The sequence below is a fragment of the Onthophagus taurus genome, chromosome 1 (assembly GCF_036711975.1).
Source record: "Onthophagus taurus isolate NC chromosome 1, IU_Otau_3.0, whole genome shotgun sequence".
Taxonomy (NCBI): domain Eukaryota; kingdom Metazoa; phylum Arthropoda; class Insecta; order Coleoptera; family Scarabaeidae; genus Onthophagus; species Onthophagus taurus.
This window is the reverse complement of record NC_091966.1, coordinates 15,422,539-15,438,053: the sequence shown is the minus strand read 5'-3', so window position 1 is coordinate 15,438,053 and position 15,515 is coordinate 15,422,539. Positions and strand designations below refer to the sequence as shown.

The 15,515-nt window shown below is 33.5% G+C and overlaps 1 protein-coding gene across 1 annotated transcript in view; it reads right to left on the bottom strand.

Moving 5' to 3' along the window:
- Positions 1–15,515, bottom strand: part of LOC111429096 (alpha-1,3-mannosyl-glycoprotein 4-beta-N-acetylglucosaminyltransferase a) — a 160,978-nt gene that overhangs the window by 27,819 nt on the left and 117,644 nt on the right. The window contains exons 3-6 of the mRNA XM_071197536.1: positions 10,323–10,369; positions 8,673–8,983; positions 2,017–2,147; positions 982–1,089 (exon numbers count right to left, since the gene is read on the bottom strand). Of these exons, the coding sequence (XP_071053637.1) occupies positions 982–1,089; positions 2,017–2,147; positions 8,673–8,983; positions 10,323–10,369 (597 nt within the window). The remainder of the gene's footprint in view (positions 1–981; positions 1,090–2,016; positions 2,148–8,672; positions 8,984–10,322; positions 10,370–15,515) is intronic.

Below are 15,515 nucleotides of genomic sequence, written 5' to 3'. Positions count from 1 at the left end.
TATATAACGTACATTAAAGGAATACATTGTAAAATAATTTGTTTCAAACCACTCACACAATAATAAACATGATGGTCCATAAACGTGCTCTAGAATAATTTTACGAAGTTGAAGTACAATGAAATATATATATTTCACATGGTTTATAAATTTTAATGTTCTTATATTGACCAAAATATATACCATTAAGTACATCGTAGGTAATTCGCTCACTCATCATAATCTACTATAAGTCAACATTATAACTTTCCTTAATTAAATTCAATTAAGGAAATGATTTAGATCCAGTAATATTTCACGTTACTGGAACCTAAGCTTGTTTTCGACATTTCTCGTGAGTAGTTCACGAAATTAATTTCTTTCGAAAAGTTTCAAGCAAGATTAAAATTTAAAATTGTTAGTTTAGGTAGGCGCGTTTCAGAGGAAAATGTCTTGGATCGAGTCCAAATTGTATCCGGCACTTAAGAAAATCGGACTCGTCGGGTGTCGGAGGCTTAATTGAACAAGTTTCATCAAGTTCGGCGTCAATCTCAACTACTCTTTGAATTCGTTTTCCCAACGGAGCCTAAATTGTGCTCTTGTCTTCATTTGAGTGGTATTCTACTTCTTTTGTTGGTGGTTCAAAATATCCGCCGAGAAGATTTGTACCTCACTTGTCGATGTTTGTTCTTGCTCAACTGCTACCGAGTTCGCGTGAGAAATGGATTAAGTTTGACGTTAATCTTAGAAAATACCGTCGAAGGTAGCGGATTTATAAGTATAGGCGGAAACTTTTATTACTTCAGAGGTTGAAGTAGGGGCACTCTCTTTGTGTCGACCGGAAAATTAACTTCTCTTGAAGCTTTCTTTTGAAAGTTCCTTTTTTTAATAAAAGTTTTGTATCGTAAAAACAAATCAAATTTATTAGTTTCTCAATTCTTACTTTTTCGAGATTTACCATAAAACTTTGAAATTGGAGGAGTAAAAATATAAAAAAATTACCTTTAATTTTTGTAACTTTCCTTTCAAAGAGGAATGAGTACCAATGTGCTGAAATAACGAAGGTCTGTAATGTAACCAAAGCTCAGCTTTTTCCTTTTTGCAATGTTCCTGAAACAAAAACCGTGTATTAGATAAACTTACAAGGTAATTGAATTTCAACTCCTAAATCTTAGCAAAGACCCTATTAATTTTAGCCTTACGACACTTCAATATCTTTAATTATCTGCTAAAAAGCTTTTAAATAAGCCAGCCTCGCGTATTTCGATTATACATCCCCGTCCTATTTAATTAATTAAAATTATTAAACGTTAATAGGTACTCAGGCGGCGGTAGATTGAATATCGCGTTGGTAAATCTCGTTTTTACTGCTACGCATATAATCGCGTGTGGTCGTTTCAAAGCGGGTTTTGATGCGAACAGTTATGAAACTGGGAGGGGTTTCAAAGTTTTATTAAAATTATGAAAAACATGTGGAAATCATGGATTCAGGAAGTTGGTATATCCAATTAGCGTAGTGGTGGTGGTATCAAAAATGTCGAAACCTGTTCGATATGAGGAACTAATTTAACCAATTTGTTCGGTACGTGTAACGGTATTCATTTAATGAAGCTGTTATTGCAACTGCAAAAAATATGGAAATCGATGAAAATTATAAGTTACTTGTTGTACTAATCAATCTTCTTCTTTTCTTTCTAAACATGTAGTAATAAGCAACCAAGAAACTAAAAATAAACATAATCTCTTAATAGCAATACAATTATACAACCATTATTCACGTCAATCACTTTTCATATGAGAATAATACCTTCCAGGTAAAGTAAGTAAATTACAGTCAGTAAACAAATTTTAAACAGCTGGAGTTACAAAATGAAATTTCTAGAAAACTAGGTTTATGGTTGTTTAACACGGTCTCATTTCAATTAAAGTTACTGTAGAACCTTAATGGGTAGCCATCTGCTTTTGAGTAATATGTTTATGGTCAACAAGATTAAAAATATACGTCGGTATAATTGAGATTCTAAATTGTATACTTACAATTGGCTTCTCTCCGGAACAAGCTTTGGTATAAAGTAGGTCGCCCAGTAACCAGTCCACCGGTTTGTCATTGTAGAACATCTGGAAGAAGTGTATTAACCACGGAAGCTCGGCGCTTTTGAACATCTTTCCTGGAATGATGAGAAAAAAGACATAAGCTTCTTAACGGATAATTCCGTTTCAAACTTAACTGTAAATTTATGTGGGTCATTCCTAAATTGAACGAACATTTTTCTCTCGTTTTTAGTGCAAATTTGAAAATTTGTCTCATTTGCCAATTGACGTAAATAACTTAAACAGTGTAAATAAGGACGGTGTTGAAATGAAGTTATGAAGGAGTGGTTTAATACGGCAATAAACACTTTGTACGGTCATAATTCCATTATTAATAGTACCTAATAGAGTAACGTAGAGAATTACGTTGATGATTTAATTTAGAATACTGTTAATTTAATATGATGGAATTGATGTTTTAGAAACGTGGGAAAAGGTATGCTAAAACTAAGTACGTGGTGGTAATAGTATAATTTTTGTAAACGATAACATTTCTTTACTATCAAATATCAAAAATAATTTGTAAGTTTACATTATATTTTGTAGTTATCCAGATAAAAAGTTATTTTTTTCGACGAGTAGATTCAGGCATGCGCTACAAACAATGTTAGAGAATTTTTAAACTCGTGTTTGAAATTTTATTGGACTGCCGTGATTTTTTTCAAACACGGGTTATTCCGAGAGCGCTAAACGTGGAGGAGAATTTAAATTTACAGTTGAAAGTGCACAATTTTAAAATTTCATACAACATTCGTGTACGCAGTTTAAACAACTTTTCAATTTTCTGTCATGAATTGAAAAAAAACTCCCGCTATTTTTGAACACAGGTTGTTTAAAGGATGCGATTGTGAATTTTAATTGCAATTCGAAATTTAATAATAACTTTTTGGTTTGGTCTAGGTATAGAGTCAAGCAAAAACTTTATCAACTTTTAGATAAAAATTAAGGTAATTATACAGTAATAGGTAGTGGCGTTTCATATGTCATCATACAAATTTTTTTTGTAATTTTTTGTTTTAAATATTACCATTATTATTATCAGAGTGGGATACAGAAAGTTGGTATAAAATAACATTAACTTTAAGCGTTTAATAATAGGAATGTCTAGTAAGTTTGACGAAATGGTTATAAATATGGCTAATCATGGGATGGGATCTGATTTCAGTATATTCAACAAACAATATCTCCAAAATGTTTTGGTTTTTGACAAGAAACATTTCTTGAACTAACAAGCTCTGATTTTGAAAATATTTGATAGGTTTGTATAGCAGTGCTAAATTATTACACAAACACAATTTATAACTCTCAATAAAAAATTGAAAGTATTTGAAAAACTCTGACACTTAAAACAATACCTTCATAACAAAGCAGCTAAAACTTTTTGAAGGTATTAAGACTTACAAAGATAGTTGACACAAAAAGTTTCTATGTATGCACCTTGAAAACTTTTCCACGAGTACCATGTCAGCCGATATTAGATTTCGACTTCTGCGATTGATAACAAATTCATATAGAGACAAAACAAAGAACAGTAAATCTGGATAAGTTAGTTCCTATACATAGAAATTTTGATAAACTTAATGCTTATCCTCCAAAATTAATACTTGTCATAACAAAAGCAATTAGCCACTTTTAGGGACTTTCGTTGCTGGATTTGGTAGTACGTCCTTGACATATGTGCTAAGTATGGAATAAAAGTGTAAGCATTACAAAATTTTAGAACATATTATGTAATTAACCGTGAACTTTCTTGAGATAGGAAATTAGAAAGCCTCTTTTATGTCAGTAATACTTCACTTGATATTGTCGATATTGTATATGTACTAACAGACTCCTAATGCCTTTCGACCCATCAGCTTAACGTCATTTCTGTTTAAAAAACCTTGAAAAAGTTCTGGAACGGTCAGTGCCACTTGTATCTGGTCCACTGAGTCGTCGCCAGTATGCTCATAAAGCGGGAAAGTCAACAGATGGATTAAAAACGCCGGAAGGGGTCACTTCGGACACACTTCGGATTAAGCAAGAGCGGAAGTATTTGCAGTCTTTCTTGAGAGAGGGGTGAAGAACATGACAGTACGATTTTTCTTAGACGCTGCCGGCCGTGAAAACGGTGTCGGCTCTGGTTAATGACTGCAAAAGAACTTTAAACACAATGAGTTGTGATAACAGAGTTTCTCTGATGTGGCTCCCAGGTCACTCTGGGGTTGCTGGTAATGAGGCAGCAGTTGGGCCAGCAAGAGAGGGCAGCGCTAAGGCGTTTGTGGGGCCAAAGCCAGCAGTTGGTATATCATTTACGATAGCCAAACATAGGTTGGACTGTGGGCTGAAGAGAGACTTCGCCAACTGTAAGATTCTCGACTTTTGGGTCACAGTTTATCTCTCCAAGGATTTTAATGACTTTTCACCGAGCAAGGTATTAATGTTCGTTAAGAGCATTGGACTAAACAGTGAAATTTGATAGTGTATCGGAGTACAATAGATCTTTGAGGTCGCGGTGCAAGGTTGGTTAGTCCGCCTACCCGATAAATAATTTATGTAATGTACCAACAGAAATATCACATCAACAAATGATACAGTAATTATCCTACCAGATGTGCCTACCCAAGGAGTTTAAAAATGTATGTTCGTGAAAGGTATATAAAATCTTCTATAGTTGGTTTTGAGGAGGACATTACATTAGCCAAACGCAAAAAAAAAAGTTTTTTGACGTGTTCTTTTCACCATGATGACAAAATTACCAAAGGATTAAAATTGTTAAGTTCCTATTTCATAACCCCAATGTAGGAGTGTATTGCTGGCTATAACCTATATTATAGCTTCCATAGTTTCTCCTACTCAAATCAATCTCATGTACTAGTGCTACAACTGTTTTAATAGACGAGTCATAAGGTGAGTCTTGATGAACTTGGATCAGGACGGGTCATTCGCTTGATGCGTTTTATGAGCCTCATATACGAGATGGATCCTATATCAGACCACACGTCCTAACCCATGCAACTGAATCATAGCTATCAGATTCACTGTTTTTGGAGGAGTAAGTAGTAGATGGCTTTGGTTCATTCATTCTATCAGATTTCCCCAACTGATGAGGCACACGAGTTCTGATGGCCTGAGATCTCTTCTCAAAGTACTCCAAGTACAGCTCGGTTTAAGTAAGACGAGAGGTTAGCGTAAAGCATTTCGTGGTGTATATGTGTTTCTTTCTTTCACTGATTAACCTTACATTAAACTTCAAAAATATCTGCGCGGAACGATTCAATACCTAATTCCCTTACGACTACAAAGCAGTAATTTGGATTTAAAAGTTAGCAGATCGATTTTGTTTCGTGGTTGTGACTACAGACTATATCACGTGGTTGCATGTTCTGTTGTAGTATGGCGACTGTTAATTTAATTAGGTTTTCAGGACATATCTGTATCGGTAGCAAAAGATAATAGTTCTATTTGTTTGAATTTGTAAAAAGGAAACTACCACTTTCAGTAAGTGTTAGGCAAGCGAGGTAATACTATTGCAAACCTAAAAGTTTGAAGCTTTAACTAATTTTAAATACGGAATCCAAAATTCCTTGACTCTATTAAATATATAGAGAAGAACAAAACTCTGAAAACGCCTAATTTACCTCTAGATGGGTGGCTAGAGTTCAGACTCAATGGAAAATTTAGCAATTGCTTTTTCTTGCAAAATCAAAGCAAATACTTGAAAATGAATAAAAATTGAAGTAATTACTCTTGCTGCTAGTAATTGCTTAAAAGTGCAGAAATTGTTTCTAGTCGAATTATTTTCTTAAAAAATAGATGCAATTGCTTACATATGCTTAAAATGTTATGAATAAACTAAGGAATTGTTTTTTCTAGTATGGCAGTTGCTTACATATTTGTAAGGTAGGTCGACTCCCGCATGGTTTGAAAAAGCTAACATTTTCATTAGATTTCCTAGAAGTGCTGAAGATTTTGCAGAAGCTAAACTGTTATGATCAGAGAGATACTGTTTTCCAACTGCCATCGGTGTGATAGACTGCACATATGTTATGCCGGGTTTATACAGAACTTAGCTGTAAATTTAAATTTAAAGATTTAGATTTAAGGATTTTATTTAGCTTTAAGAAAAAAGTTGATTTATACAGAATTTAAGATTTACAGAATCGCAACCTCAAGAAACAAAATATTACTAGTTTTTGTGTTGTCATTTTCTACCAATATGTTATCTTTATGTTCAGAACATTTTTTATCGTAAATATATCGGTAGTTCTCAACAATTTTAATTAATTTTCCATCGAATTCACTCATTTTGTTGGCACAGAAATAAACAACAGTTGAGGTTAGGTAAGAACGCGCTATTTACATCGCCCGATCATTGGATACAGCCAGATACAGCTGATTGAGGTCGTCTTGCGCATGTGTGACGCTGTAAATTTAGAAAAGTTGACCAACTTTATGTTTACAGCTAAATCTTACAGCTTTGTATAAACGATACATGGGGTTTCAATACATTTAACTCTTACAGCTAAATTTTTAAATTTAAATTTACAGCTAAATCGTCTGTATAAACCCGGCCCTAGAATTCCCAAGTTTCACGAGTTCGGAGATGAATATATAAACCGAAAAGGATACCCCAGTATTAACGTACAGGCAACATGTAATGTAAACATGTACACGATAGCAGGATTTTCAAAAATTCTAACATATTTAGCATTCTTAAAAACAGTACAGAAGAATCTGTATTTTGCAGGTTGAGACCTGTTCGAATAACTAATTGCTATAGAGATGTAGGAACGGTAGCATTTGCTTAAAAATGTTATTCATGTGATGATCTAGCCATTGCTTTTACTGCTAGCTTTTACTTGTGAAGCAATTGCTTTTCCTAAAAAACAACTGCTTAAAGCAATTGCTAATATTTTATTCATTAGGGTCATTATCCACATCGGATTTTTAAATGTAACACCCTGTATGTTAATTCATAATTAATAAAAATCAACTAACCTAATACGAGTTTAATTTGAGATTTGATGTATTCAAGAATTCTTAAATAAATAAAATAGGTAAAAACTCGATATAAACTAATTATTTCTAGCATGTTGTGCATTTGACATCAATGCATTCTTAACTAAAATTGTCAATAGTTTGACATATTTTGAAGAGTTCTGCAAAGTATATCATTTCTCTAAGCTGGTTGTTGATGCAAAAAAAAAAGATTTTGTGCCCTAATGAGGAAAGGCTATAACGATAGAACAAGATCTTTTACTGAAATCACAGATACATACTTAAATCGTTCTCCTATCCATACGGTGATGGTACAAAAAACTGTAAAATGTTTTGAGAAAACTGGATACATAAAGGATTAATATCGAAGAGGTATACCAAATATTGTTATGTATGGCACTAAACTTTACAGGCTGTACTTTATTGAAGATAACAAGAATGATCTTAAACTGTACGACATTTAGAAAATGCAAGAATTGACTAGTAATGACTTTGATTGTAACTGATGGAAATTTCGTTAACATAATATACCGACAAAACGACCTTTACATTATATGAGAATATAAATCGGCATAATGTAAAATATTGTAATGACGTAAATTCTTACTAGATGTGTGAAAACTGTCACAAAACCACAATACATAGTTGGTACTCAGTTAACCAGGCCTCTCTTTATTGAAAGAAACTTAACAGCTGATAGATATTAAATGCTACTTAAAAATGAAATTGAATGAATTGTTTTGTATAAATAATTAAACAAAGCTATTTCATCTAAATACTACAGACAACTTTACTTGCCAGCCACAAGATAAACATTCCATTAAGAGCCTAACCTCCCAATGACTTCTACTATAACCTCTCAATTGTCAACGATAAACATTTGTTGCATTACATTGTATACAAATAGCTATTATTTTTTAATATTGTTTGGATCTAAAATGCAGTTTCACACATTCTAACCTGACGCAGTCAAGCGAAAAATTAACTTGTCCAACACCAAATAACAATGATTGGAATTTTTTACTTGACTTTTTTCCCCATCTCATCATTGATGAAATCAATCTTGCCATATATAGACACTCATTTAACAAATAATAATATGTATAATATAAATAAATACTGCAGTCGAAGAAAGAATTGAAATTTAGTTTTTTTTAAGGAATTTTCTCTCAACTGTAAAAATAAATTTCTTAGCATACATATACAACTGTCGATTTGCATAATATATCAATTTTAACACTTAAAACCTAATATTTCTATCCGGAACACGTTTTCAAAAGTATTAAACTTAAATTAGCTGCACATAAAATTTTATTTAAAATGTTAAAAGAATAATAAAAATAGCGACGTTAAAAAAATCAATTTGCAAAAATGTTTTAAACACAGGCGAGTTTTAAAAGTTACGACATCAATTAAATGAACAAGATTATAATAAAAGTTATAACCACGTATTTTATGCGTACTATTACTTACACCTATAAAGGTATTCAATATATTCTTTCATGGTTAAGTAAAGAGAAAAATAAAAGTTAATATGTATGTATTCTACAAATAATAAAGGGAGAGAAAAAACCCACAAATCATTGTTGTTATCGCTTTTTATTTTCTATAAATTTACTTACCTATAAATCCTAATTGGCAGAAGTCAAGCACAAACCAAGGTTTCTTCAAAGCTGTTTTTTCAATAGCAAATTCCTTCATCTTGGTAATGTAATTTGGTTTTGCGAGGATATCATCTTCTAACTGGACGTAAAGCGTACCTTTTGGTTGGCAATACGACATTAGAAACGCGTAATCGAGATTTTGCTTCGATCTCCACTTTACTCGTTCCATTGGATCGCCCAATGTCGTTCGGAGTTGCGAAAGATCGGGATAATAGGAAGGTGAAGGAGCGACAACTTCCACTAAACCGGAATCCACTTGAGCGGGAAATCTGCAAAAGAAAACCGATATCCGTAAAATCACCGCTATTTTAATGCAAATATCGATTTTAAGGAGCTATTCGTTGGCGTAAGGAATAATACCGAGAAACTGGAACGGTTCCAACCAGGATGTACTTTCTTGGCTATGCAGATGACAACAGCCATAGTGTTGTAAATCTCTCCTTTTTTTTTTGGAAAAAGTGTTCATAAAGAACCTAGGCGATAAAAGTGTTGGTTTGCTTGAGTGGAATTGATTCAAACGTTGGCTTTAGTAGTGAAAGGTTTTAGAAATCTGTGTCACGTAATACGGGTTTGCGTAATAAAACGCACTGATCTAAGTCTCTGCATAGCGACATTTTCTTTCTTCTTAAGTTACACTTTCTATTACAACGACAGATAAAAGTAAAAGTGATATAAAAGTTTTAGCATGAAAATGAAACTAAAGTAAAATTAGTTAAAAACACCTATAAAACGAAACTTTTTAATTTTCTCCAACCGGCAAAATCTTTTTTAATGAAGTTCTAATCCCTCTTCTTTAAAAACGTATGCTTTCATTTTTAAAGAAGATTATAACGAACTTTATCAATTAAATTTTTATTTTAAATTTAATAACATTTATCATGATCAATCGCAATTCAAAGTTATAACTTTTAAATTTATGTCATAATAAATAAAGTTCGTCGAACTTTTAAAAATATTTTCAAGAACTGCAGCACGCCATATACACCTTTATAACCCCATAATTCTTCTATAGGTTGGGTCAAACCCATAATTTTGTCTCGAAAATTCGAGCGTCACCACAGATAAACTGCTCCACGAGGGGTCGTTCATCACGGAAAGTTTAAAGGATGCCATAAAATCGTGATTCCTGGTGCACCATAACGTCCCAATGGCGATTCCCGTCCAATTTCATGCCTTGATATTTACTAAGAATGATGGTCGGTAGTCGATCCTGTGGCATACTCAATCTTTTCAAGTATACTTTCTAAAATTTCTACGTCCGCGGTAATGAATAAAGTCGAAGAGGCAAGTTTTTAATTGCAACGATTACGTCGGAAGTTCGTCGGAAACTCATTAAACCTTATTTTAGGAGGAAATTGTTACAGGCAGCTCAAGAGAGTTTAGTTTAAAGTTTGCGGTTTTCATTTAATAATAACGAGATGAAATTGAATTTGTTAATATTTCGATAAACAACTTCTATTGTTGAAAGTAAATAAATTAAAAAAGAGAAAAGAAAAGAATTAACCCTTCAATTTCCTTAAACCATTCAAGTCGAAACAAAGGAAAAGTCCAGTCAATTGAAAATAAAGCCGGGTGAGGCCTGCGTAGAATGCCAAAATAATTACTTACCTCATCTCGACTTCCTTAGCTATCTGGAGGACGTACTCGAGGTCCGTCTGAAACAAACAGGGCACTTTAATTAAATCGCCATCTGGAATAGAAAGGAGGAAAAGCAAAGACTGAGAAAAAGGAAATTAAAAACGATGAGGATAACCTCTACAGTACTACAAAGTGCACCTGAAATGAAAAATATTTAATAAAAAAATTCATCAGATAAGTAGACCGCGAATGAAAGAATCCCACAAGATTTACAGAGATCTTTAAGAAAAGTTTAAAGCTAAGAACTCGAATGAGTTTTTTTAAAACAAACGATTTTAAACATTTTTAAAAAACGTTACCGTTATAAATGTTCGAAGCCATGAAAATAATTACATTGAAACGTTTAAATAATTACGTATTAAGATATAATCAATTCACAATGAAGTATTTAGTACCTGAGGCTAATTATACATTACATTTCTGTTAAACAGATAATCATCTAAAGCTTTGGTATGGGCTTTCAAGAACATTTCTTATTTGATATCAGTCGTAAATAATACTAGAGGTTACGTCAATTATAACTCAACCGTTTAACCAATTATATCTTAAACCGTTTATTTTCTTCTTAACTTATCATTTGTAAAATTACCGTTTTCCGGCATTTTCTTGCGGATAACATATATATCTTAGCTCTTAATTATTCCATAAAATTAATAATATTTACATAATTCAAGTTCAGTTATTTCGTACAATGTAATGATTTGTTTATGTTGATTGATTTAATAAATAAGGAAACATAAAAAATAATGAGAGCAATATGGTTTGAATGCGAAAAGGAAATGAAGAGAATTATATGAAAAGATCTTATACATTATAAAGAGAAGATTTATGTATTCCTCATTAACATAAACAACAATATAAAATCCTAAAAAAATGTTGCATAGATTTCACATCATAGACGAAGAAAGTAACAACATAAGATTCTTTTTGTTTGCTATGAAATATCTCTATGACTAACTATTTGAAGTAATAACAAAGAAAACACTGTTACACAGTTAACTAATAGAAATGTTACAAATATTAGAGCACTAATAGAAAAAACCACACAATATATTGTCCCTTTACACTTGGCATTCATTGACTAGCACAAAGCCTTTGGTAGCAGAGATCTGGTTATTTCTGGCAGCACTAGAAGATGCTAGAATAGAATCGCAATACACCGCCACCAACAAAATATATATGAACAAACGACCTTCCACTTTAAACTAGATGAGGATACAAAAACAGAGAAATAAAGTAAAGGCGTTCGGCAGAATGACAGTATTTCGCTAAAGTAGAACCTTAATTTACTCAAATAGGTATAAAATTGAACCTGCATAAAACCAAAATAATGAAAAACATGTAAAAAGATGTTGCCATAGACAACATCTCCTTAGAGAATGTAAGCCAGTACATATATCTTAGTCGAAAGATAGCCGAAATAAAGCTACGGATTCAACTATAATGGGCAGCATTTGGAAAACTCAGTTTAATACTCAAAAACAAAGAAATATCGAGAAACCTAAAACGAAAGGTGTATGATAGCAGCATATGCAAGTGACTACATACGGACTTGAAACCATGATCTTAAGAAGGAATACTGCACAACAACTTAGTGGAACCTAAAGAGTGATGGAACAAGCAATGCTGGGAGTCACTATGAGAGACAAGCTTCGAAATAGCGACATTAGCAGAAAAACACAGATGTTATGACACAAGTAGCGAGGCTTAAATATTAATAGATCGGCAATGTGACAAGAGAAAACACAGAAAAATAGACACAAAAAATAACCCTTTGGAAACCACGAGAAATTAGAAGAGATGCAGGAAGACCGCAAAAGAGGTGAATCGATGATGCGAAACGTGTGGCGGGGAAAAACTGGATATGAATAACAAAAGACAGAAATAAATGGAGACATTTAGAAAAGTCCTATGTCCAGTAGTGGATGAATACAGGCTGAGGAAGAAGAAGAAGCACTTTCTAGTTCGAATATTAAGTTTAAAAGAAAGCTAGGGTTACAGGAAAGGAAAATACTCCAATATAATAATTTTAAACCACCAGGAGTTCCCCAGAGAGCCACAAAAACTAAATGCGATAAAAAACCGAACATTTTAATGTCAAACATGGACCAGGAAGACCTCAACACATTCTGACCAAGGAAATTCCTGACATTTTTGACAATGAAATCAGATTCGCCTTTTACAATTGTGATATTTTGGTTTCAAATCGTATTTCTCTTGATAATCCCCGATATAAACTTACTCCAAGTTCTTTTTTTTAAGTTTATTCGGTTGATCTTCCTTCATTCTTGTGTTGGAGGAATAGAATAGTCTATGTTCTATTGAAAGCACTCTACTAAGATCACACCGGAAGTACAGCAGTCCTTTTTTTTTGTGATTTGTGATGAAATCAAAGTCATCAAGAAATACGCTACACAACTAAATGATATCAGAAGAGAAAGTAATTTTTTCAGAGTAAAGTATATAATACGCCCTATTTACAAGAAGGATGAAAACATATCGTGTAAGAATAACCGTGGTGTCTTGAGTAATGAATATAAAATAGTTACACACATATTGAACAAGCGACTACACGAGTTTGCAGAAACAATAATAGGAGTAATAATCAGGATTTCGGAAAAGAAGATAGTCCCCCATAGGACTATCAACTATTCACAGTTAAGGAACAGTTTTAGCAAAAACTTCCAATATTACCTAAGGACTAAAATTAGGGGATGAGCTGGCGCCAATGTTGTTTAACCTGGCACCGGAACATGCGATACGAAAAATTTCAATAGGAAGATCGAATCTAGTGATGAACAAATCAGTACAGCTGGTGGACTATGCGGACGATATTAACATGTTAAGCTAAACAAGAATAGGTGAAGAAGAAACTTACGGACAAATGAAGGCGGAGCTGAGAAGAAATATAGAGAAACCGAAAATAATGATGCAGACTAGGTCAGGCATCTTGGAATGGAGCTGACGAGGGTTAACGACAGCCAGCTAGGGAAGTAGGAAGAACATATATATACTATCTCCTATATCGCTGACTAAGGCAGCAAAAGAGTGTAAACACTAGAGTGCAGATATATATATATCTGTCTCTGTCGTGCCCCCGTCTACACAAGAGACATGCGTGAACACGTGGTGAGTACGCTTTTATCTTATTGGACGGTGAATTAAAAATTAATAGCAGCTGATGACCTTGATGTTTATAAAACACCAAATAAATGTTTGACATAAACATAACCTAAAATCTAATACAATAATGGCTTCTTGTTTTATTTATAACCTTTGAAATCGACAAAATTGTCATGGTTACATAAAATTTGGTTTGTTATTTGGGTTGCCTAAACAAAAGTAAAGAATATAATGTTTAATGAACAACCTACATAAAGTTGATATTTAAAGCAATATTCAACGTCAATTTCACACAAAAGTACATATATTCTAATTTATTTGATGCATCTACGATAATTTATAATTAAAGTCAACTATCTACAATAATTGCATTTCAAAGCTGCATAAAATACGCGCGAAACACTTCAAACTCTTAAAAATTTACGATTCGCGCAAGCGCCTTCGCGATATGGGGGCACGACAAAGACAAAACATATATCATTCCGTCTGCTTTTGATGGAAACGCTCGCCACTCATTGCTTAGATAGGGAGTCAGCGATATAGGAGATAGTATATATATGAGGAAGAAGAATGCTGTTGGCCAACAAAGGTTATTATTCAATAGCCCATATTATCAAATCTAAGGATATAAACGTAAAGGAGAACATAAAGTTTCGGATCTATAAAAAATATTTTAGGGAATATAACGGCATACGGCTGTAAGATCTGGACGCTAAGTCAGAAATTGTCAAACAACATACACCTCTTCGAGAGGAAGATCGGGCACTATACAGCTACTTCAAAGAACCAATACTCTCGGAGTGCATCAAGATCCAGAGATGTAGTGGGTAGGACTTGTGGTCACGATGAAGGAGGGAAAGATACTGAAGCAACTGCTTAAAAGGAGAATGCAAGAAGGGAGATCTAAAGAAAAGCAACAACAAGAAGAAGAGAAGAGAAATTGTCCAGAAATGTTTTCCTATTATAATTCGCTTAATGATACTGTTAAGGCCTATTCACACTATCAGAATATCTATCTATTTCAGAATGTCAGTCAAAGAATTGAATGACATTTTTCGAAATTTTGGATGTATTGGAACTTCCAGAACTGTATAGGGGCATTGGATGGTAAACCCGTTCAAATCATGGCTCCTCCAAATAGCGGTTCAAATCATTTTAATTATAAAAAAAAATTTCTGTTGTTTTACTTGCTTTAGCGGAAAGAATAGCGATGGGGGTATTTTGTTAATTTTCGTTTAGAAAATGGCACTTTAGATATTCCCAACCCTACAACATTGCCAAATTCAAATATTACCGCACCATATGTAATATTAAGGGATTTTGCATTTCCCTTGAAAGTCAACCTACTACGCCCATAACCAGAAGCCCGAACATGTGATACCATAGAAAAAAAGGTGTTTAATTATGGTCACTGTCGTGTCAGACGTGTTGTGGAGAATGCATTTCGTATTTTGACGCAACGATTCAGAATTTATTTTCGAACTATTCATTCCAAACCGAACTATGTCGAACAAATTATTTGAACTACCTGTATTTTACACAACTATTTGCGAAATAATAACTTGTCACACTTTGAAAGCGCCAAGTGAATGCACAAAATCAATCCTTTTTGAGTCAATTGAGCGGGGATTGACAATGCAATTCACACTTGCAGGCACTCGTCGGAAATCAACACCTTTGTGCCGGTCAAATATTCCTTCAAATGACTGACGCGGTCACATGACCGTCGCATGATCGCAGGAAGACCGCATGTGTGAATATACTGCCGTGAAATACATATGTTTAGTAGGAAGGAAATTTTGCTTTGACCGTGACCGGCCTGTGACTTGACCGGTCGTTGATCGATAGTGTGAATAGGCCTTTAGTGTTTGTCTTCTCCGACAATACCGCCAACACCGGTTTTGACGATTAAAAAAATATACGATTAGTACAGTAATGTTGTAAAGACAATGTAATATTTTTTCATGCATGGGATTAACTTCAATTTACAGGTCAACGTGGTATAAAGTCACTTAAGGCGTAAATTTCTAGCAATATGTA